The sequence below is a fragment of the Littorina saxatilis genome, linkage group LG7 (genome assembly GCF_037325665.1).
Source record: "Littorina saxatilis isolate snail1 linkage group LG7, US_GU_Lsax_2.0, whole genome shotgun sequence".
NCBI classification, from domain to species: domain Eukaryota; kingdom Metazoa; phylum Mollusca; class Gastropoda; order Littorinimorpha; family Littorinidae; genus Littorina; species Littorina saxatilis.
The window spans coordinates 37,425,170-37,450,702 of NC_090251.1; the positions used below are offsets into that span (position 1 = coordinate 37,425,170).

The window sequence follows — 25,533 nt, forward strand, 5'->3', positions numbered from 1 at the left end:
GAAACAAAGTCCACAATCAACAACTTTTGTAAAAGCCTGATTGTCACAGAAATATTAAAGGTATCTGAGAAATATAGTGTCACAGAAGTAATAAAGTCTCTGAAAATACAGAACATTTTTACAGCACTTACCAGTATATCAAAAGGATGATCATTCAACCACAGCTTCTGTTTCTGATTTGATAAATTAGCAAAGCATTCATTCCTGTGTCATTTCATTCAAACATCCTATGCCACTTAATGCTGTGCACTTGACTTATCTGGCACACCTTTGGGATCAAAGATTTCTTTAATTAACAGGGTAAACGTGACCACTGCTCAAACAAGGGTTGCCTTAAATGGCATAGAAGGTTTAAATAAAATGTCATGGGAATGAATGCTTTAACTGGGGTGTGAAATTTGACGCAATAATTGCTTTGCTAAGTTTTTTGGGTCGTTGCATGTATCAATTCAGATGTAATTCAGAGCATTCCTAGTGCATGGAAAATACATTCTTTTTCTTCCTTTTACTTGTGGCAAATTGTGGCATCCAAAGAAGTACGGCCGGTACATCATTTGTGCATTTTACATGTGAAATTAATGTGATTCATGAAAATGACTTTCTGTGTTGCTGTGTTTTGTACAGATTGTGTCTGCATGCTTGCTGCAAGACACTGTCTGTTACTGACATGCATTTGTTTTCACATTTCAGAGTCTGAAGCCACTTATAATAGCGAATCTCTTGGTTGGGGATATGACCAGTTTATAACCATGACTGTAAGTCCAAATATCGTCTTCATCTTTGATTATGTTGTTTCATTCAAACAGGCACTCGCGATCACCATTTCACTTACTTTTAACTCATGCACATAGATCCTTGTATAGTTGTGGTTGGTCCCATTTCGTATCGTTTTCTTACTCACCAGGCGTACGAAAGTAGCTTCATTTCCAACTTACTGTGGTCTATGTACATGATGTTGTACAAATCAGATGAGATTGTATGACTGGTGTGTTGCACTATTACAGTGGATCCTTTGTTTCAAAACCCTCCTCTTTAAAATATACTTCTTAAAGGCACAGTAAGCCTCCCGTAAACTATCACAGATACTGTCAGGCTTTTACACACAGTAAAAACACCCTTCCATTTGAACGCTCACCTTCTTCTTCTTCTTCAACGTTCGACGATGGCTGTGTCGAACGCTCACCAAACGGGAACAGCCTAGGTGCCCTACGTAAAGAGCGAGCAATTTTTAAAGAATTAATTTTGCGGATTGTCTCAAGACAATCGGACCGTGGTGCGTTTTGGCGTTAGACCTAACTTTTAAAATCTAAATAATATACTGACAGCTTGTTACACAAACATTCTTAAATCATGAAAGAATTCTTTTTTCATCATCAGTACAATTTGAAGTATTGAAAGTTTGAAAAAAGAAAAGCCCGGAAGCAGGGTCACGCAAGGTCGTGGTTCTCATAGCAGACGACGATTTATACCTATCGCCAGTTCCTCTGAACAGTCAAAAGCCATCACTAGAGTTCTTGTGAACCACAGCCGTTTGTTTCGTGCATAGTCAGAGGTACATAATAACGTGCTATTGCAGATAAGCTCACATCCAGTCGCATTCAAATGACTAACTGACGACTACATTGTGAAAAAGGGAAACTGGATCACACGGGTTCACAATGGCTCAGGGGTAAGATAAACCACGCAAAAATAAATTCTTTGAAAATTGCTCGCTCTTTACGGAGGGCACCTGGGATGTTCTCAAGCGGTGAGTGTTTAAATGAAAGGGTGTTTGTACTGTGTAAAAGCCAGACAGTATCTGTGATGGTTTACGGGAGGCTTACTGTGCCCTTAAGATCCTGTCTCAATCTGACTTTCATTTGATTAAGCCTGTATTGTGTACATTTAACTACTCCTTCTATTTTAAGGCTTTGAATTATCAGATCTTTAGAACAGTATATTACGGGTGCCTTTTACTAAGTATCGAACACATCTATACAGCAGACCTACACATTCACATGCACAATCATGCAGAAAGTCACAGACAGACACAAACACATACACACACCAGTACATCACACACACACACACACACACACACACACACACACACACACACACACACACATACACACACATCCAAAATTAAAATTGTTGTCACAATCACAGACCATTAAATCAGCCTACCTGATTCTAATGTCAATTTTTATGTTCCATCCATTTTAGAAACTGTTGGATCCCAACAATGGCTACCTAAAAGATGACAAGTTGACCTTTGAAGTTCACATTGCTGCTGACGCCCCAGAGGGTACCTGGTGAACCAGCCAGTACAGAAACAATGCTGCCAGTACCTGTAGCGTCTAGCACGACCAGGGCTGGTGTGCATGAGAAAGTTACCAACTAGTTGGGAGCCTGCCATGGGGTCTGATTGGTTGAAATCACAACCAAATCTGTTCCAACCAATCTGACCAAGCAGCTGGTTCCCTCCCACTTGGGTTACTTTATCGTGCACATCAGTCCAGGCAGCTGCTTTTGATTGTTTTGGTTTGGTAGCATAAAGCTGTGTTGTTCGAAGATTGTTATTGTAAAAGAGATGTTTTGATTTAGTAGCATAAAGCTGTGTTGTTCGTAGATTGTTATTGTAAAAGAGATGTTTTGGTTTGGTAGCATAAAGCTGTGTTGTTCGAAGATTGTTATTGTAAAAGAGATGTTTTGGTTTGGTAGCATAAAGCTGTGTTGTTGGAAGATTGTTATTGTAAAAGAGATGTTTTGGTTTGGTAGCATAAAGCTGTGTTGTTGGAAGATTGTTATTGTAAAAGAGATGTTTTGGTTTGGTAGCATAAAGCTGTGTTGTTGGAAGATTGTTATTGTAAAAGAGATGTTTTGGTTTGGTAGCATAAAGCTGTGTTGTTCGAAGATTGTCATTGTAAAAGAGATGTTTTGGTTTGGTAGCATAAAGCTGTGTTGTTCGAAGATTGTTATTGTAAAAGAGATGTTTTGGTTTGGTAGCATAAAGCTGTGTTGTTCGAAGATTGTCATTGTAAAAGAGATGTTTTGGTTTGGTAGCATAAAGCTGTGTTGTTGGAAGATTGTTATTGTAAAAGAGATGTTTTGGTTTGGTAGCATAAAGCTGTGTTGTTCGAAGATTGTTATTGTAAAAGAGATGTTTTCATGAAGCTTTGAAACTGTCACACATTGTTTCAACTACAGAGATGGAAAATAGTTGAACCTTTCTGTTACGTGGCCGGGACCCAAGCACTGGATCTGATTGGCTGGAACTGAGATGTGTTTGTGATTTTAACCAATCCAAACCACTGCTTGGGTCACACCCAGATGGGCACTTTCAGTGCACACCAGCTTGTTGGGACTCTTGCCGGTAGCCCGGCAGCATATTAGATTTTCATCTCTTAGACATTTCATCTGTGGGCAGACTTGATATTTTGCCTTCTTTACCTTTGTTTTGTGACAGCTAGTCCCATATAATGATACTATGAGTTATTTCTACTATGCTGACTGTTAGCAAATGATAACAAGACATGTCGAGAAAAAAGATATCAAGCATGAGCCTTTTAGGCGAATGCTGATATCGTTTGTGAGACATGTCTGTTATCTGTAACCTTAACAATACTACAAGAGTCGTATTGCCAGATCTCTGAGAGAATGGGTGAGGTAATGCGTTTACGAGTATTAGAAACTTCAAAGAATAACAAACAAATCGTTCACAACTCACACAATATTGTAAAGCAAATGAAAAGTGTTCCAATTTTATTTATCGGCGAAATCAAAAATAATATTCATCTACCCAAATCAATGTAAAGTACAAAACTCAAAAGAATAGTCTTTCACAACTTCAATAACTTCTCTTTTACAGTCTACTAAAATCCATTTTCTAACCTCAAAACAAATTTCGCAAACAGAGATGAAAACAAAGCTTTTTCAGTCAATGCCAGTTCAAGCATATTAAAAAACGTTACCCCTGAATTAGGAATAACAGCTTGAAAAGGTCAGAGACTAAAAGTTGGCACGTCTGAAACCAGCTGAGTTCAGAGGGAGAGACCGGTTCCAGCCATGGGAACTCAAAAAGTTGGAAGGTGGTTTCATCATAAATAATATATCTTCATAGTTAAAAATATAATTTCAACATCTAAATATTCCTTAAATGTAACCAATGACTTTCAAATACTTCTGATAATTTTCTCATCGCTACTTCTATTTTATAACCTAATAATTGCAATTACCAGAACATGACGAAAAGTAGTTAATTTAAGTTAAGGGAAATAACCAACTGAAATACATGTCAAAATAACAAGCGCAGTTGTGTCCCTTTTACTTTAGTCGCCTCTTGAATGATAAAATAAATGCCACCACTGACAGTCTGTGTAAAATAAGAAATAATCCTTGTTAGGAATTATTTCACATGTTTACATATCATTTGCTAACAGTCAGCATATTAGAAATAACGGTTTTATTACAGTTTAATTCGACCAAAAGAAATTTCGAAGCAACCCCGCGAATTAAACAGAACAGCCGCAATGGGAACTTGAGCGCTTCTACCTGATTATGCCTGTCAGTCAAAGAATTCTCGTGACCTGAGTCAGCCAATCAGAGTAACCCATCTGACGTGATGAATATTCACAGGTCAAATGCCTTTGGCACAAGATAAACCATGTTGAACATGCGTTTCGGTTGCTTCGCTTTTTCTCGTTGAACAGAGAGGGACAGATTTAGAACCGACTCCAGACGGATGGGAAATGACGTAAACATACATTTGATGTAAAGCGAGTGGCGCAATTTCACTTGATTTTTCCGAACTTTGATCATTTAGATTTCAAGTGAGCGGTCGGCATTGCACACTCAGACGATGGGCGGTGCCTTGCTGTTCCGTTACGCACCCACCGACAAAACTCGCTTTTCGGTATTTTTTAGATAAAGAGAGTATTACCTGACAGCATTTGAAGTGTCATTCTTTAGAATAAATCACGCTGATATTGTTGAATTACATTTTTACTTTGTCTTGTTAATTTTTAGCGTGATAAACAAAAAGGGTCCCTGCCTGAACGTTATAACATTTAGAGGGTCACCTAGAATGCGTCCTGATTGGTCAAAAAGCCATATGGGGCACTGAATTGGTAATAAAAATGTATGATGTATATTTTGTGGCATAAAAACATGAGTTATCACTGTTAATTTGACATTCCGTTTTGATATATATATATATATATATACAAAAATTACTTTTCAAATGTGGCAGACTGGATGGGCATCTCTTGCTCTTAGTTGCTCTGATTTGCTTTCTTTTTATTGTGTAATAATAGCAGTAGTATTGAAAACAGTTGTGTAAAGGTTTAACCGTTTTCTTTTTATTATGTAGTAAAACCTTGAATAACGGCGCCTCCCCTACAGGTTTTTTTAAGAGCATGTGCTTTAATTGATTATGACAGTTGAAAAAAGTATGATTCCCAAACAAGACCCCTCCATTTTAAGACACATTTGTCTGGACATTTTGTAGGTCGCAACTGGAAGATTTTACGGCATTGCCATTGGAAACATTTGTGTAATGATTACATATAACTGTTTCCTTTTTGTTGTGTATTATTCAGTACAGTTGTATACCGTTTTGAAAATTACCTTTTTGTTGTGTAGTATTCAGTACAGTTGTATACTGTGGTAATATCGTACCGTCAGTCTTAGCAGACGACGTTTCCATGACCTTATACATGTACAGTCCAAGGGACATCACTCTGGCGGGTGAGCCTCGTTCTGGTCTTCAATAAAGCACGTTGTAACTACACACGCCTTGTGTCTATATTTGCCCGTATCCGAGAATACTACATGGTGGCAGCGGTCTCATAGAACCCACGATGCAAGGAGACAACAATGAACAGGCCCAGGCAGCTGAAAACAGGGTTCAGCGCCATACACCCCTGCCATTGCCGAAAACGTTCGACGGCACGCCGGCTTCATGGCCAAAATGGCGGACGCGATTCGATCGCTACAGAACAGGCTCTGGACTTTTCGAGAAATCAAAGAATGAACAGGTCAGCACCTTTTTGTATGCGATGGGCGAGGCTGCAGATGACATTTTAACCACTCTGCGAGTCGACGAAACCACAGCAACGTACGAAGAGGTAAAACAGGCACTCGACGACTACTTTGGTGCCCGTAAGAACGTTGTCGTGGAGAGGGCCAGATTCAACAAACTGACCCAGAAACCTGGAGAGCCAGTCGACTCTTTCATCCAGGAGCTGTACCGCATCGCAGAGGAATGTGAGTACGGCCCCCTGAAAGATGAACTAATCAGAGACAGGATTGTGGTGGGAGTGACGGACGACGACTTGTCCGAGAAGCTGCAGAGCATGGCGAAGCTAACACTAGTGGACGCAATACAGCATAGCAGACAAGCAGAAGCCAGGAAAGAGTCGCAACCTCTGATCAGAGACAAAGCAGGAGTGGACTTCGTGAAGCACAGGCAACACAAGTCACGCTCTCATCCCAAGACGGCCTCCAGCAACAATCACAGTCGACGTCAAACCTTCCAGCCACACAGACAACAGAAGTGTGGTTATTGTGGAAAAGAACCACACTCACGGGACAGCTGTCCAGCCAAGAATGCAACCTGTCGAGCATGCTCCAAACATGGCCACTACGAGACGGTCTGCCGTTCCAGGAAGACGGCTTCACAGAAAGTCCATGAAGTGGAACAGAGCGACGAGGAATCCGACTATGACTCTGAGTACGAAACCTCAAACTTCATCGGAACTGTCGACAGCAACTACGAAGATTACTGGACAGCATCCATCAAAGTCAATGGTCACAACACACAGTTCAAACTCGACACTGGGGCATCGGTATCTGTAGTCAGCAACACAGAGAAATGGCTGAACAACAACAAAGTACAGACAACAAACAAGAAGCTAAGAGGGCCTGGAGGTGTCAACTTATTCCCTGTGGGCACCATAGATGCAACCCTCACCTACCACGGCAGAGAGATGACAGAAAAGCTCTACATCTTGAAGAATCAGCCATGTTCCCTCCTCAGCAAGTCAGCATGTGTGAAGTTGGGCATTGTTTCACGCATAGATGCCATTGAAAACGAACCAGACTTCAAACAACAATTTCCTGCACTCTTCAAAGGGCTAGGACTTGTCAACAAGTCCTACAAAATAACGATGAAAGCAGAGAAAACTCCAGTCTGCATCTACACCCCGAGGAAGATTGCACACCCATTGCTACCGAAAGTTCAAGAGGAACTTCAGCGAATGGAGCAGCAAGGAGTCATATCAAAAGTGACAGAGCCGACAGAATGGTGCTCAGGAATGTTGGTGGTGCCAAAACCAAGCGGCGCGGTACGGATTTGCGTGGACCTGACGCACCTCAACCAGGCTGTTCAACGAGAACCCCACCCAATGGCGTCAGTCGACGAAAGCCTAGCAAAACTTGGACAGAGCAAAGTATTCACAAAGCTTGATGCCAAAAGTGGATTCTGGCAAATCCCTCTTTGCCAGGAATCAAGACTCCTGACTACATTCATCACACCCTTTGGACGGTACTGTTTTAACAGGCTACCCTTTGGCATCAGCTCTGCGCCTGAAATTTTCCAGCGGATCATGTCAGAGATTCTGCTCGACCTTGACGGAGTGATCTGTCACATGGATGACATCCTCATCCACGCTGCTGACCAAGCTATCCATGATCAGCGCGTCAGAGCTGTCCTCACACGTCTTCAAGAAGCTGGCCTCACACTGAACGAGAAGTGTGAGTTCTCCAAGACATCCATAAAGTTCCTGGGCCACATCATTGACGCCAATGGGATACATGCAGACCCGAAGAAGATAGAGGCAGTGAAAAACTTCCCAGCTCCGACCACTGTCACAGAGCTGCAGCGCTTCATGGGCATGGTCAACCAGCTGGCCAAGTTCATACCCAGCCTGGCTGAGACCAACGCTCCTCTGCGCCATCTTCTCCACAAAGACGCAGTCTGGGTGTGGGACCAACCACAGCAGACAGCCTTCCAGAAAGTCAAGGACCTCCTTATCTCACGGGCAGTCCTGGCTCACTACGATCCCTGGAGAGAGACCATCATCGCCGCCGACGCTTCAGCTACAGGCATCGGGGCGGTCCTCCTTCAGATACAACATGATGGGTCACGCCGACCTGTGTGTTTTATCTCTCGTTCCCTCAGCGACGCAGAGAAGAACTATGCGGTCATTGAGAAAGAGGCACTGGCAGCAACGTGGGCATGTGAAAGGTTCAATGACTACGTCATGGGACTGAACTTCACCCTGGAGACCGACCACAAGCCGCTTGTCCCCCTCTTTGGGACAAAAGAGCTGCATAAAATGCCACCCCGCATCCAACGCTTCAGGCTTCGTCTCATGAGGTACAACCCCAAGGTAATACATGTCTCAGGCAAGGATCAAATTACAGCTGATGCTCTATCCAGAGCGCCCGTCGCTGATCCTGATGACTCAGACCTGGACCTTATCGAGAACGTCGCAGCCTTGGCCAGCCAGACAGTCAGCATCCTACCGGCCACAACACGAAAACTGCAAGAAATCCGCGACTCACAAAAAGCAGACGAGGAACTGCATCAAGTCCGGGAGTATTGTACAATCGGGTGGCCAGTGTACATGCCTGAAAACCCTCTCTTCAAGCAGTAATGGCTTAACAGAGAACATCTGACCATCATAGACGACCTCCTCCTCTTCGACGATCGTCTCGTCATCCCAAGATGCCTCAGGCTCGACATCCTCGGTCGCCTCCACGAAGGTCACCTGGGGATTACCAAATGCCGAGCCCTAGCCAGAACATCAGTCTGGTGGCCATACATCGCGTCAGAGGTGGAGGAAATGGTGAACAAGTGTACCACGTGTGCCATCCACCGACCAGAGAAAAAGGAGCCCCTCCTCCCATCATCATTCCCGGAACGTCCTTGGGAAAGAGTGGGGATGGATTTCCTCACACTCCATGGTAAAGTCTACCTCAGTATCGTGGACTACTACTCGAGATGGGTGGAGACAAAACTGCTGAAATCTGAGTCCAGTGCAGAGACAATCAACCAAATCAAGAGTGTGTTTGCGGTCCATGGAATACCAGATGTCGTAGTCTCTGACAACGGACCCCAGTTTTCGAGCAATGAGTTCACAAGCTTCGCAGCTTCATATATGTTCACCCACGTGACCAGCTCCCCGAAATATCCACAGAGCAATGGTGAAGCTGAGAGAGCTGTGCAGACAGTAAAACTCCTCCTCAAGAAGAACAAAGACCCATACATGTACCTTGCTCTTCTCATGTACAGGTCAACACCCCTCCAGAATGGCCTTTCTCCCAGTGAACTGCTCATGGGCCGAAAACTCAAGACTCTTGTCCCGGTACTCCCCAATACCCTCAAACCCCAAACCCCTGACCATGACTCTGTCAAGGCAAAAGAAACGGCTAGCAAGGAAAAACAGCGACAAACCTTCGACAGGAGACATGCAGCGAAAGATCTGCCATCGCTTCAACCCGGCGACTCCGTCTGGGTCCGCGACATGAAGCGATCTGGAGAGGTGGTTGCCAAAGCCACCAGTCCTCGATCCTACATCATCCGTACGGAGAAGGGCACCATCCGGCGCAACAGATCTGCTATGGTGTCTACCCCAGCAGATGGCAACAACCAGCTATCCACACCAAAGGCGTCGCAAACACCACAACAGCCAACACCAGACGCACAGCCAACATCCCCTGCAGTGCTACGGTCATCACTACCACAGCCTTCACTCACACCAAACCCAGGGTCAGCACCGTGTACCAGATCCGGCAGGCCCGTGGTTAAGCCTAACAGGCTTGATCTGTGAAGCGATGTGTAGAAAATTCGAAAGCTTTAGGCTTCTGTTGTGCTGTGTAGGAATTCATAGTCACGGTTCTTCTATTTAGTTTCGTGGAAGAACACATGTCAGTGTATTTCTACAAACGCACGCACTAAATTACATCAAGAATGTAATTTTGCAACTGCCTTTGTATGTCAGTGTCAATGTATTTCCACAAACGCATGCACTAAGTTACATCACGAATGTAATTTTGTAACTGCCTTTGTATGACACTTTGTAGTAAAACTAGTATGCATAAAATAGATTTATGAATCTATTTCACTTAACCAGCAGTATTATTCAAAAATGGAATTTCTCATGTCATCAACAGTGTGGAAAACTCATGAAATCCAGTAACAGACTGAAACCAGCAGTATTATTCAAAATGGAATTTCTCAAGTCATCAACGGTGTGGAAAATTCATGAAATCCAGTAACAGACTGTGTCCCTTCTGAACTAAACAAAGAACTGTATGTCTTAGTTTCTATTCAAAGATATTAACATTGCAGTATTAATTCGTCATTGGTGCTAATTTACCAAAGCATGCTTGTGCAAATGATTATTAAATACAGTATTGCTAACACTTGGACTGATACAGAAATGGACAATCATCTGTCATTTAAACAGTATTCAGATTATTATAATTAAGATTGTTTTAAAGTTATTATTACTGGAACAATAACTTGGAAGGGAGGTGTGGTAATATCGTACCGTCAGTCTTAGCAGACGACGTTTCCATGACCTTATACATGTACAGTCCAAGGGACATCACTCTGGCAGGTTAGCCTCGTTCTGGTCTTCAATAAAGCACGTTGTAACTACACACGCCTTGTGTCTATATTTGCCTGTATCCGAGAATACTACATATACCGTTTTGAAAATTGCCTTTTTGTTGTGTAGTATTCAGTACAGTTGTATACCGTTTTGAAAATTACCTTTTTGTTGTGTAGTATTCAGTACAGTTGTATACCGTTTTGAAAATTGCCTTTTTGTTGTGTAGTATTCAGTACAGTTGTATACCGTTTTGAAAATTACCTTTTTGTTGTGTAGTATTCAGTACAGTTGTATACCGTTTTGAAAATTACCTTTTTGTTGTGTAGTATTCAGTACAGTTGTATACCGTTTTGAAAATTACCTTTTTGTTGTGTACGTAGTACAGTCGACTCCGGATATTACGTCACCCCTCGGGGGATGTTTTTGAGCGACGTTATACGCGGTGACGCTGTATCCGGTTCATCGGTTATAACGTCACTTTTACGCGCGGGTGATGTTATATCCGGAGTCCAAGAGTTATGTCCCTTTCTAAAGTACTGACTGTTTTTAATAAAACTGTGCAGAAATGGAACGTGCAAACATTAGTGTTGTTTAAAAATCACAACAACATATTGTTGTAAGTTTTAAACTAACTTATTACAATAATCTTTAATTCACTTCCTCATATATAGAATTGTGGACTATTCTCTTCTTTGAGTATTTCCAAAACCTGGCTAGATCATGAATACAAAATTGTATACACAAAATTTTCCCCGAATTGCGGCCATGGTATCAAAGTGCAGTATAATGAGTATTGTAGGCTACATGCTGATTCTGAGACAGATAGTCAAGCTCCGTCTGGTTCCATCGACAATCTCAGTCTTTAATTATAGTGTCCGACGTTATTAGTTTTAAAGGCGAAGTTCGTGAGGAATGTTTCTGCGAGTACGAAGATTTGATTTATGACGCGCAACTGACACTTCGGCCGGAGTTTTTCTCGTGGAGACGAGAAAAGCATGCGATACGAGAAAAGCGTGCGTATCGCATGCGAGACGATTTGCAAGCCAAGCGGGTGGGGATTTAGTCTCGGCAAAGAAAAGTAATGCAGTGTTTGTTTGGTCTCGGTGAGACTGAAAGAGAGAGAGACACACACACACACATACACACACACACACACACACACACATACATACACACACACACACACACACAACTGTGTAGATGTATCATACACCTGCTATATTACTCAAACAAAATTGAAGTTCACGAAGAAATCGTTTTATTTCTGTGTCATTCAACATCTAGTTTGAATCAGACAATTTTTAACTTGAAACTGGTACAAATATTCAATAAAAAACGCTGGCGCTGGACCCGAGTACTCTTCAGACTGGCTCGCTGGACCCCAGTATGAAAGTTTTTGTCTTGTGCACGTGGATTAAAAAAAAAAATGTTTTTTATTTATTTTTCACAATGAAAAAAATTATTAGAGTAAAATAAAACATTAAAACGTTCATAATAAACAATAGAAAACAAGAATTAAAAAAAAAAATAAAAAAAAACCCCGCCCATGCCGGGAATCGAACCCGGATCCCTTTGGCCACCAAGCCACCAACTTGAATCACTGACAGTGAGCGAGTTTTCGCGAGGAACAGGGTTGAGCTACGGTAGGGTCACTGCGCATGTCTGGTTTTTTTCTTCGCGGAAACGCTGTTGGGTTGTGTCCAGTCGCGTCCCTTGCAACAAGATGGCGACAAGCGCGTTACGGATTTACTGTTGTGGAGAGTTGATGGACGACGATGATGAACAAGCAGTACTGTTTTATTGAGTCACTTGAGAAAAAGTGTTGTTGATGTGAATGTAATGCCAAAACATCGAACTATCGATTCGAACGTCAATGAAGAAGTGAGCGTGAAAATCGAGCGCAAAACAGCCGGGTAAAAGTTCAGGGCGCTAAAGTACATTTGAGCCGAAATCGCACCCAAACTCCTGTTGACCTCATTTCTTCCCAAAATAAACATCACTGCTAAAATAAAATGCATTAAAACCAAGACAGTATCCAACCCAGTATCCTTAATTTTTGAAAGGCTAAGTGATTTACAACAAATGTCTTCTCACAATCCGTAACTTTGTCAAAAAATATTTGCAGAAGTTTCTCACCTCGCCTTGGCAGCCATCTTGGAACTGGAGAGACCCTACGCAGGAAGCAAGGTTGAAAGTTGGTTAACCGGTGACGTCACTCCAGTCGTACCGGACCGAGTTTTTGCGACCTCCGGTTCGACTCGAGTCACCTTAGTTGACGCTAAAACTCGCTCATGTGTCCCTGTCGCTCTCTCTCGTGCTCTCTGTCTCTCTTTCAGTCTCACCGAGACCAAACCTGCACTGTAGTTTCTTTGCCGAGACCAAATTAATCCCCACCCGCTGGCTGGCTTGCAAATCGTCTCGCATGCGATAGGCATGCTTTTCTCGTATCGCATGCTTTTCTCGTCTCCACGAGAAAAATTCCGACCGAAGTGTCAGTTTGCGCGTCATAAATCAAATCTTCGTACTCGCAGAAAAATTCCTCACGAACGTCGCCTTTAAGGACACACACACACACACACACACACATGGCTGTCGTTCATTCATATTCTGCTAGATCTTAACCTATCCTTGATGTCCGAAGAAATAAAAATGACGAGAACTTCATGGGTCCTTAGGCCAAAAAAAAAAATTGTCTGTTTAGGGTAACCCGACCGACCCTATCGATTTGGCGCCGACCCAAAAACTTTTTTTTGATTTAAAAAAAAAAAAAAAAAAAAAGAGGTAAAAATGCTAAAAAGAGACATTTGGCGTTTCTTTCTCTCCCTTTCTCTCTGTTTTATTTATACGTTAGTTTTGAAACATGTATTCATCAAATATAAGAAGTGAATGTTCAGCCAACATAGCATTTACAAAAACAACAAAAAAAAACTTTACCTACCTACCGACCCTACTTTTTTTGGTCATGTTACCCTAAACAGACAATTTTTTTTTTTGCCTTATACGTAATTACTGTCTATTTGACTTATATTATTATTATTAACGAAGAAGTTTCTCGTCAACAGCAAAGTGGCTGCCCACCTTTACGCACAATCGTTCTGGTAGTAACAACTTTGGGTTCATAGTTACCCCCTTTCCCCCCATCCACCGTCTCCACCACATCTAGTGAGCGGGACGTTATGCTCGTTAGACTACTAATGTACTAATTATTATCATTATAACGTCACTTGATATAACGTCCATGGCTTTCCAAGAAGAGTCATAATAGTGCTTTAAGAGTGCAGTATCACTTTTCTCAATTTGTCAGTTCACTGCACTTAGTGTTTACCTTTACAATTTAGCCTGTCGACAACGCCCAGTTGAAGGGAAGCTCAGCCTCCTCGTCGTGGGCAGTTGTAGTCAGTATTCTACGGACCAAAAAACAAACAAACGTCGTAGTCTGTTCTCATCCTCTCGACCTTCTCATACCGTCATTTCAATAATCGAGTTTTTTTTTATATGCGTGATTGAAGGACAGAAGTAGACAGATCCATTCGCACGCGCTCGCGCAGGAGTAACCATGTATGCTCGATATGAAACTTTAAAATAAAAAAAAATTCAATTAAAAACCAAGACAGGAACTCACAAAACGAATGATATGCAACATTTTTCTTTTAATTAAAAACCTAGAACACTGAGGAACCTAAGTAAGGAACTCACAAAGCGAAATGAAATAAAACATTTTTCATTACTGACTAAAAACATAGAACAGGAACTCACAAAACGAAATGAAATGAAATAAAACATTTTTCTTTTGATTAAAAACCTCGAACAGGAACTCACAAAACGCATGCAGCAAAAATAATTATGCCTTGAACCTAGTTTCCTTGGGCCTCTAACAACGGGAAAACGGAACAACTTGAATACCGTTAATACACAAAACTTGTGACACGTGTAGGGGAAATGAACATGCCTTGACAGTCGTTCACTATGCAAACTGCTGCATATGGGGATTCATATGACGTTATAACCGACATGGATGAGTGACGTTATAACTGGGTGACGTTATATCCGGTGACGTTATATCCGAGGTTAAAATAGTCTTGGAAAGAAGGAATTGAGCCGGGACCGATGTTTGGGTGACGATATAACGGGGTGACGTTATATCCGGCGACGTTATAAACGAAGTAGACTGTACATGTATTAAAAACAGTGGTGTAAAGATTGCTTTTTTGTGTGTAGTATTAAAAACTGTTGTGTAAAGCAAGAAGCTGTCTTTTTTGTTGTGCATAGTAGATGTATTAAAGACAGTTGTAACCATTTACTTTTTGTTGTGTAGTATTGAAAAATGTTGTGTAACGATGTAAGTTTACTTTTTGTGTGTGTAGTATTGCAAATAGTTGTGTAAAGGTTAAACCTTTTCATTCACTGCTAGGGATGAGAAAGAAATCAAAGCCAGACTTCTGTTTCAGCCACTTGAGTGAGGAATTAAAGTAGTAACCTGTTCAACCAAATTTCGTCAGTTTATTTCTTGCAGGAATATATTCATTTTTGTGTGATTTAGTTTACTAAACATGGGTGTTGGTGCTTGATTCTGCTTCTTTCTTATACGAATATATATTCACAAGAAAATGTGAACAGATTTGATCCTGTGAAGTTGTGTGTGTGTGTTTTCTGTTGTATGAATGCGTGATGTATTGTGGACGATGTGAATGCGTGATGTATCGTGTAAAAAATTCCATCTCACACGGCATACCTGCGCCTTGAGTCCGAGTCTGGAGATACGCGCGCGATATAAGACTTCGTATAACAATAACAAATGCATGATTAAGTGTATATCAAATTAAGGAGATACAGATCAAGAGTACAAGGAGGAAATGTACAGTTTTCACATCCACTCCCACAAATTCACACCCTAAATAAAAACACGAACTGAAATCTTTTTTCTTTATTTTTTTGTCTTTTTTTCATACTGTATTATGTTTTTAAACGTGCATCCACATCTTGGCAACGCACAGTCAGTCAACCAAGTCAGTCATAAATAATCATGGCGGAAGGGCGTGTTGAGTTGTAGCTTGCACGACACTTTTGGCACCCACACAATGATGGTTGCTTTCTAGTTTCACCCATAAACGACAGAGCATCAGTATCATTCAGACAAATTCAATACAATCAAAAACAAAATGAAAAGCAGTCCATATCTTGTTTTAATGCGCTGTCATATGGGACAGTCCGATCCCGCCACCCATAATGTATAGAGAGACGAAGAAACGGCCCTGTTTTCCCTTGCTTCTTTACAGGAGCACACATATCCAGTGGACTAGATCTCTTGTGTCAAAGCTACCGGTATTGATGGATATATCTCAAGTTGAACCTTCTGATCACAGAACAAGTTAAAAAGCCAAGCACACTTGAACCAAAAAAGTATAAGTATACGCTTTCACTAACCAGCACTCAACTGAACTTATTACGCTGGTTGGAAAGAAAACATTCTCTAAGACATCAGCAGGCTTATTATTCGCAGAATAAATAATTCACAACGACATAGAGGCTGATTTAACGTATGGTGCAGCACGAACAGCTTTTATGGTTTCCCATAAATCCATTTATGTTCTGAATTTGTTTGCGCTAACAACCCAAGGGAGACAACCACTTCACACAATCATACTATGAAACAAGCCAACACCGTGATTGCGAATGTTGTCGCTGGATCTACCCAGCGACTGCATTTTTGAGAAAACCAACGTATTTATACATATCATCAATCAAAAATGCATACTGTTTAGCACCAAATTGTTCGGATACATAATTATCATGTAGGCAACATGTTATTATAAAGTACCCGAAATTGTGAGAGTATCCGGTCGACTAGATGGACAATTGCCTCCCTTATTATATCACACCGGCCTTCTCACAATAAATACTAGCTGCCTTACAGTCACCTGGCAGCAGGTTAAATGCAACATTATTTACATCACAATCATTGAAATTTGTTTTACAGGTTAATGCAACATTATTTACATCATCATTGAAATTTGTTTTACACACTGGGGACCAAGTTTCCCCTCTTTTCACATCACTGGCGGTAAAACGCCTTCAAATTGTATGTACAGCAGGAACAAAGTTTGTAAACACTTTTATTGGCCCTCACTTGCCCTGTTTACATACCCACTGTAAGCCACCAAATGTACCCTTACAGTGAATTTGTATCAGGTTATCTTGCGCCTTACTAGGTATCGCAAAACAAACAAACAACCCAAAACTCAACATGTGCATTGTTTTCAGACAGCACATGCCAGTAACAAAAATAAAAAATGGGCATTCCTTTCCATGTTAATACATTGCACCGTCTACAGACCTGTTGTAAGCCACCAAATGTGCCCTTACAGTCAATTTGTAGAAAGGTTATCATGCCCATAATTGTTATACACAAAAGCATCAATATATATATATTGTTGTCAGTATCGGCAGAACCTTATGTGTTATTAACATATCAATTGAAAAACAATCTTGCGATATTGTAATATGCAGACCAAATGCAAGCCACCAAATGTGCCCTTGCACTCAATTTGCAGAACCGGCCTCCTGACAGTAGCAACAATTCAAGAAATTGGGTGGCAGGCGGGGTTGAGGTGGAAAACTTTGCGGACTGAGTGGACGCGTTCTTTCTTGTTGACAAGTTGTAGGTGGAAGGAAGCATTGCCTTATGGGTATTCAAACGGTGGTATGAAATTTTCGGATTGGGTACGAAACGAGAATTCCTCAACAGTTCACCCTCTTGCCAACCATTCCTTCACATAAATTATATTTATGGTTTCCCATAAATCCATTTATGTTCTGAATTTGTTTGCGCTAACAACCCAAGGGAGACAACCACTTCACACAATCATACTATGAAACAAGCCAACACCGTGATTGCGAATGTTGTCGCTGGATCTACCCAGCGACTGCATTTTTGAGAAAACCAACGTATTTATACATATCATCAATCAAAAATGCATACTGTTTAGCACCAAATTGTTCGGATACATAATCATCATGTAGGCAACATGTTATTATAAAGTACCCGAAATTGTGAGAGTATCCGGTCGACTAGATGGACAATTGCCTCCCTTATTATATCACACCGGCCTTCTCACAATAAATACTAGCTGCCTTACAGTCACCTGGCAGCAGGTTAAATGCAACATTATTTACATCACAATCATTGAAATTTGTTTTACAGGTTAATGCAACATTATTTACATCATCATTGAAATTTATTTTACACACTGGGGACCAAGTTTCCCCTCTTTTCACATCACTGGCGGTAAAACGCCACCAACCAGCAAGCAGCATTGCTTGCTGGTACCGCCATACCCAGTATAAACCGACATAAATTAGCACATATTTTAGCCTCGCACTTGTGAAGAGCGCAGGACAGGCCACCCCCCATCTGCCGATTTTGAGATTGTTATGTCATAGGACCCATGGTCCTCCCCCTTTACCAGGGTTGCCAGGTCAATGGCCTCCTGCGACCAGATTCGTGTTTTGAGTTTGCCGTCAATGAATAAGTCCACTGGCACCAAGTGAGACTTCTCACCTGTTATACTGTGAGCCAGATGCGCAGCGTAGTAGACTAAAGTGGATGCTGTAGCGGGCCCCGGTGCAGAAGAAAGTGTCTGGGTATCGAGCTGCCGCAGGCGCTGGTTGTCCTGTTTTAAGGAGGCGATGTCCCTTTACGCCTGCTCAGCCATCCGTCGCACCTCTGCGAGGACTGCCGCTACGGCTAAGCCCGTCTCTGCATCCCCTTGGTTGCTGGTGCTGGCATGCTGCCCCTCTTGTCACCTCCGTATCCCTCTGCTCTGTACGGTGGCGCTGGGACGCCCAGCCACTGCACTGGTCACCTCTGCGACCCGTCTGGAGGCTGCTCTCTTCGGAGGCATAATCCTGTGTGATAAAAACCCGGACATATGAAACTTGTTCCGCCGGAGATATTATTTCGAGGAATGCCGTCCTGGAACCCACCTCCCTGAAAGCGATTAGAAATAGCGCAGAGTGTAACAAGCTGAAATTATAAGCAGAATGTTAATATAATCAAAGTGCTTCCACCAAAACCCGATGCTTGGGTTCTATAAGTTGTTAATTGACCCGGTTGACCGCCAGTACATCCCAAGGAATAATGCCTGATTCTCTGAAATATCAACCCACAAATGGGAAATATAATATGGCCCAAAGTACCTCCACCAAACCCTAGTTTGGCCTCTCTAAGGCGCCACCTGAGTGGACGCGTTCTTTCTTGTTGACAAGTTGTAGGTGGAAGGAAGCATTGCCTTATGGGTATTCAAACGGTGGTATGAAATTTTCGGATTGGGTACTAAACGAGAATTCCTCAACGGTTCACCCTCTTGCCAACCATTCCTTCACATACATTATATTCATTTCACACAAAACGTAATTGGGGGCAGGAGTTTAATGGAGGGGGCGGGGGGCATCCAAAGAGAGGTTTTTGGTTATCTTGAACAATACACATTGACTTGAAGGAATGGTACTTTATCTTTTCTATCATGAACAATTCGAAATGGGTTGAGCGACCACAAAACCGAAAGTAGGATCGCTCCTACATAGTGGTCGTATTAGTTCTTGATTGAACCTTTTAAGGCTGTCTTGCAGTCAACAAGCAAAGTCGTACAAATCAAGAATCATAAACGTAAACATGTCTTTAGTCCTAGTGATAGACTATAATGTTTGTGATCAACATGACTGTTCCCCGAAAACGAAAGTAGCTCCCGTGAAGCACATTCTATTGTGACGTCACATCCGCTGGCTGTATTCGAGGAAGTGGATGTTAGTTGAGGGTTGCTGTGTCCGCTTCTAAACCATAGGTCTTGAGGTGAGGAAGGTGTAGCAACTAAAGCACATAGTGTAGTAGAACATCTTATTGTTAAGTCTGTCCTTCCTAACGGTTGTGATAGTATAACATCCACATAAAATTGAAGGTAATAAAGTTTTTGTAGGAGCGATCCTACTTTCGGTTCTGTTGAGACTCTACCGGGGAGCTCACTTCTCAAACGGGCAACCGACGGGAAGTCTAACAACTACACGTTTAAAAGCGATAGAAAATCTTAAATACAGTAACAAAATATGGTTTTGAGTCATCGTCTTTCTGTTTGCAGCTACGACGAGCAATGGCCGAAGCCAAAGCTGTCAAGAGTTTCAGCTGCCCAGTGTGCCATGAAGATCTGAAGGAACCCAAGATTCTCCCTTGCACGCACCTGGTGTGTCGCCAGTGTCTTCTGTCCACGCTGAAGAAGAAACGCAGAAGTGGAAAGTCTGGATGCCCAGTATGCCAGAGCCCTCTGTTCAAAACTGACACACTAGACCAGGATGACTTCGACTTGTTTGTGGACGAACTGCCAACTGATCACGTGACTGGAGTAAAAGTGGAATGCCAGAAAACTCTGACTGGCAGCAGCATTTGTACCATCTGCGACAACTCCTCTGAGGCGGAATCCTTCTGTTTTGAGTGCAATACCAAGCTATGCAGGTCTTGCGCCAAAGTCCACAGCAAGTTGCCATCAACTTCTAACCACACTGTTGAAAAACTCATTTCTTTAACAGCAGAGCAGTTAGCTGTGAAGAAATGGATCCCATGCTGCTCTCACAAAGAAAAGTCAGCAAAACTCTACTGCTCTGATCATAAAGAGCTTGTTTGTAGTTCATGTGCAACATCCAATCACAGAAAATGTGATGGCATTGAAAAGATAACCAGTGCTGCAGAAAGCAAGAGACAGGAGATGGGGGAACAGAAGAAAAGGCTGACAGATAAAGAAGCTTCCCTTTCAGCCCAGGTATTGTCTGTGTTAAGTTTAAAACTAGCCTGCTCAAAGACCTCCAGTTATTGTACACTGTTTTGAATGTATAGAGGTTAGATTGTGGCAAGAACAAATTTAAGTAAATGTACACCAGTGACTATTTGCTACTGGTGACAGAGAAGAGGAATTGAGGCGAAAATTTACAAACAAACAAGAAAGCTGAAGATGTGTGTGCAGTGACCTACATCACTGTGTAATATAAAACCCTAACAGGAAAAGCAGCAAAGAATGCAATTATTGGTTAATTTTGTAAAATTCAATTTGTTGGACGTGAAAGGGGACTATCGTTACAGTGGGGCACCAATATTGCTTTAACATAACTATTGCAGAGGCTTTTGAGTTTATTAATTTTAAGCCAATAGGAGACAATACAAAATAGCTGCAAGCAAAAAATGTATAGTTTTTAGTCAAGTTTCTGGTGGAAATTGCAGAGTTGCGTATGGGACTCTGTAACAATATAGTCCTCGTGCTTTTGAAATGTTGCTGGCAACGTGTAATACGTGTACTAGGCTTGTACCCTTTTTTTCTGTACATTGAGTAACTAATACCTGGTATGATGTGAAGTGCTTAGTTCGCTTGATTCAACCATAGATCTAATATATACGTCCCTGATTCAACCATTCAGGAGAAATACAATTATTTCCATGTTCAACGGGGACTGCGTACACAGGACACGAAAAGCGAACAACACAATGGCAAACACTGATCAGAAGAAAATAAAGATAGAACACATTTAAACATAACGGTAATTTTTACAAGAAAAAATTTGAATATCAAATGTTAGAAGTTTATTACAGTATTTAGTAAGAGATGTACAGACACCCGAAATAGCTTATATTTTGATTTTTAAAAAATGTCCTTGTTGTAATCTTCTTAAAAATTTTAAAGTTCAAGCAGTCGATATGGGAAAAATGCTGATTGTAATGCGGAGAATTTACCATGTACTTTTGAAGCCCCCCCCCCCGATTTGGCACCAAATTTTAGCAAAAGTTAGTGTTTAGTGTTATCTGATGTTTGTTTCAGATAGAAGACTGCGACAGTCAGGTTACAGAGGCGGAAGCAAAGTTTGCGGAGATGCGAGACAGAGTGATCACTGTTTTTTCTGATCTCATTAAAAGTCTTGAAGATAAGAAGCAAAAGCTGTTGGGTGAAATCCGCCAGAAGGAACAGATCTTCCTGGATGAGAAGTTGGCGAATAAGAAGGAACTGGAAGCGGTGAGATCTTCAGCAGAAGCCCATGTGAACAGCGTAGACATGTTGCTTTCATCAGCATCTGATCAAGCTCTCTTTGCAACCTATGGCAGATTGAATCCTCGTTTAAATGAAGTGGAATCAGCAGAGGCAGTTACTGATGACGCCGCCACAATTGGAGATGTGTACTTTGATGAGAAAATGTTGAGCGGATTGAAGAAAACAGCTGCTGTTTGTGGTGAAGTGAGAGACTCACGGCCTCAGCAAGTATGTATGGCTTGTGCTTTTTTTTGATAATCTGCACAATTTAATTTATTTACATGAATCCGTGTAGGAGTCTTTGATAGCTATTTTTGATTTTTAAAAATGTATGCATGCAGTATGCCCTTGCAAGCCATTCCACTTTCGGTTCAGTGAGTTTTAAGTATGATGCTCTTAATTCACTCGTGAATTCTTGATTAAGTTATTCAAATTCTCATTTTAAGTGTTAAACACAGAGGATGTTTTTTTTGGTGTGCTTATTTTGTATGTACATGTATGAACTTGTTGCTTGTTGCATTACTTAAAGACACAGTCCTTCACTTGGATCATATTGTCTCAGATCTGGCCAGGATTTTGCATGGGATAAGACCATCCCTCCCTTTGGTCACATACCAAAAATGAACAGCCTGGGTGCTCTGTGTGCACAGTGGGATTGTTTGATAAAGTAATGTTGTACATATAAAGCCACTAGTGTTCTTTAAAAATAAATTATTTTGTTAAAACAGTCCAATTAAACTCACAGCAATTAAGCAGTCGGCGTGTTCAGGTATGAGATGTTTTCATGAGAAGGAGCGTCCCTTTAACGGCCAAGCACAGCTCAACAGGCTCATCATGAAAATGTATGTGTATTGTTGCAGGATAAAAGCAGACTGATACACTGCTATACGTGCAGTAAGTTTTTCCAGGCATTTTTTTTAAAGTTCATTTATGATTACAGTGTATCAATAAGAAGGTTCACAAATAATCATATGAACAATTGCTGAATGTGCTTCATTTGCTGAGGTTAAAAATAATTATAATGATTGCTTTTATACATCCAGTTTTATTATTTTAGATATAATTATCTATAAATGATCCATTAATGTCTAAGCTGTCAATGTTGTTTGTGGTTGGTTACCATGTGCACCCATACCATGGTCCTACTCTTTTATAAAACCAAAGAGCTCCTTTAAGTATAGACAAACAGCACAGAGATGAAAGAATCTGGATTTCTGAACTGTTATAGAGTAAGGGTGCATACAATAAATGATAAGTGCCTGAAGGGTATATTATACTATATTTCCTCTCTCTGTGAACAGTGAGTTTGCCTAATGACTCATTATTAAATAACTTTAAACATGTGAGTGACATTTTCTGTTTCTGCACATAGGTGATTTCTGTTACGGTACATACATTGTTAAACTACCGTACTTTCCGGGTCATAAGGCGCGACTTTTTTCCTCGAGTTCGACCCCTGTGTCTTGTATAACAATCAAAGAGACCGCTTGAGTACCAGTCAAACAACTTGTGATAATGCATGTTTCAGCTACTAGGTACTGCCCTGCCTTTGATCTGGCCGCACACACAGATTTCCACTCTGTTAAACTCGGTCACTGACCGGTCACTGACCCCGATGCAGGAAGTGTTTTCTCTCTCAGATATGACAGAGGAACCACCTCATGGCAAAAACTGGGTCATTGACCCCTGGGAGCCACCCAGCTATCACAATGCCTTTGATCTGGCCGCACAAGAGCACACATATTTTCACTCAGTTAAAGTCGGTCACTGACCCCGGTGCAGGAAGTGTTTCCTCTCTCAGATATGACAGGGGAACCACCTCTCATGGCAAAAACTGGGTCATTTTGGTGCGCCCTATCGGCCCCCTGCGTCCAATGGGTGACTGGATTACAATTTTTTTTTAAAAAGAAGGGGGTGCCTCTTAGATAACGAAGGCCTTGTCACCCGGAAAGTACGGTAGCTAGAATGTCAAATTTGTGCTCTACATGTGAAAGTGATGATAGGTGCTCAATGATTATGATACCTCAATCCCACATTTTAAATGAACACAGACTGTACCTGTTCAATGTGTTTCTTTAAATTGAACGTGTAACATGCATACGCAAAACCCAGTGTAAGTATCTGTATTCAAATTTGTCGCAGATGCTATCAGTGTGACAGAAGGTACCTTTCAGTTTGTGATTGAGAAACCAGAGCGTGGCAGTCCTGATCTGATGAGTCAGCCATGTATCATCAGAAACATGCCATGGTAAGTGTGCCGTGTATATGTGTGTGTGCATGTTACTATGCATGTGCGAGCAAGCAAGCGCGTGTGTCAATGTGTGCGTGTGAGTGTTTTTAAAAAATTTTTAACACCAGTCCTACAAGGTTGTGTGAAAATATGAGACCTCACAGTACATGTATCTTTTTAAGGTGTCAACACAAAGTTTTTTTCTTTTTTTTTCTTTTGGCCCTTAGAGCTGATTTAAAATTGGACCTAACTATAATTATTCCCACTCACCATATTCTTTTTTTTCTCTGATGTTCCTGCTTAAGCTTTAACTCTCAATGGTCACCTGATGGTGGTAGGTGGGCAGCATGCCGCTGTCCTGTAAGGTGTGGGTGCAAGGTATAAGTGTGTTTTCAAGACTCTGGAAACTTGGGATCTTTAACATGCACATGTCTTTTTGCATGCATTTGTATGCACGCACACACACACACACACACACACACACACACACACACACACACACACACACACACACATACACACACATACACCTTAGCATGTGTATAAAAACACCAGCCCTGGCTCAACCCTGTGGTTGGAAGCTAGTGTGTGTATTCCAAAATTAAGGCAAGGGTGCAATGGCTGGCCAGGTGGGTTGTCTGGGTGGGGGGGGGGGGGATCCCCACACCACCTTCTCCCCCCAAATGCTGCTGAAGTTTAGCATTTGAAAGGGGTATTTTGGGTCTCTCCTTGAAAAATGTGTATATTTTCCGGTAAGGGGGCCGGAACCCATGCAGGAACCACCCAACTCAGAATTAGCTCTGCTGCTTCACATTTTGTGAACTTTAACATGTACATGGGTTATTCTCCAGAGCTATGTATCAAGGGAAACAATGTTACGATGGTGATATTTCTTTATTTAACTGAGACTTTTTAACGATACAAATTTATTTCATTAATAAATACAGGTTCAAAATACATCCTTGGCCTACAGAAAAAGAATTATAAATACTTGCGCATTGTCTACGTTCAGTAAATTGCAAGCATTTCAAAGTACATCACCCACGTAACGTGGAAATCAGAGGATGTGACACATTTAATAACTAACATTAAAAAATAAACGACAAAAATGCATACTTTGTATTTTTGTTGAATGTCGGTATTGTTATCAAACTTTAGTATCAATAAAAAAAGTATTTAATATATGTTATAACTAAGCTACTCACAAAAAGTTAAGGATCACTTGCACACAAATTCATAACTTTCCAAATAAGAAAGCCAATGCGTTGGTATTTGGCAAACGTTTAATTCAATGCTTCAGTGATAACGATACAGCATTTCCTTCAATTTCGAGCAATCGTTTGGTATGTACATTTGATCAAAGTGTGTACGTATCGAAATTTAATTTCACAAAGTCGTTGAAATCAAAAGACATGGCATTCAGATGCTCCCAAAAGTTCAGTAATGCGTGTAACCGCCCTGGTTGTACTGGCACTCGACGCAGCGACTCCTCATAGAGTTGACCAGGGTGGTGAAGATCCTCTGTGGAAGCGCCTGCCACTCAGCCTGCAGCATCTGGTAGAGGTGCTGGACATCCCTGGGAGGGGGTGGTTGCTCCTCACTTTGCGATCCAACTCATCCCAGAGGTTCTCAATCGGGTTGA

General features: G+C 41.5%; 1 protein-coding gene and 1 long non-coding RNA gene across 2 annotated transcripts; one reads left to right on the plus strand and one right to left on the minus strand.

Annotated features, from left to right (window-relative positions):
* Positions 1–16,268: 16,268 nt before the first annotated feature.
* Positions 16,269–18,892, minus strand: LOC138971354 (uncharacterized). Its single transcript, XR_011457229.1, has 2 exons — positions 18,798–18,892; positions 16,269–18,506 (listed from the first exon to the last, which is right to left on the minus strand). It is a non-coding gene; the product is annotated as an uncharacterized lncRNA (long non-coding RNA).
* Positions 18,893–19,104: 212 nt separating this feature from the next.
* On the plus strand, positions 19,105–23,913 carry LOC138971370 (transcription intermediary factor 1-beta-like). Its single transcript, XM_070344100.1, has 5 exons — positions 19,105–19,449; positions 19,733–20,407; positions 21,455–21,889; positions 22,522–22,555; positions 23,804–23,913. The coding sequence occupies exons 2-5, from the start codon at positions 19,745–19,747 to the stop codon at positions 23,911–23,913; spliced, it is 1,242 nt and encodes a 413-aa protein (XP_070200201.1). The 5' UTR covers positions 19,105–19,449; positions 19,733–19,744.
* Positions 23,914–25,533: the final 1,620 nt, after the last annotated feature.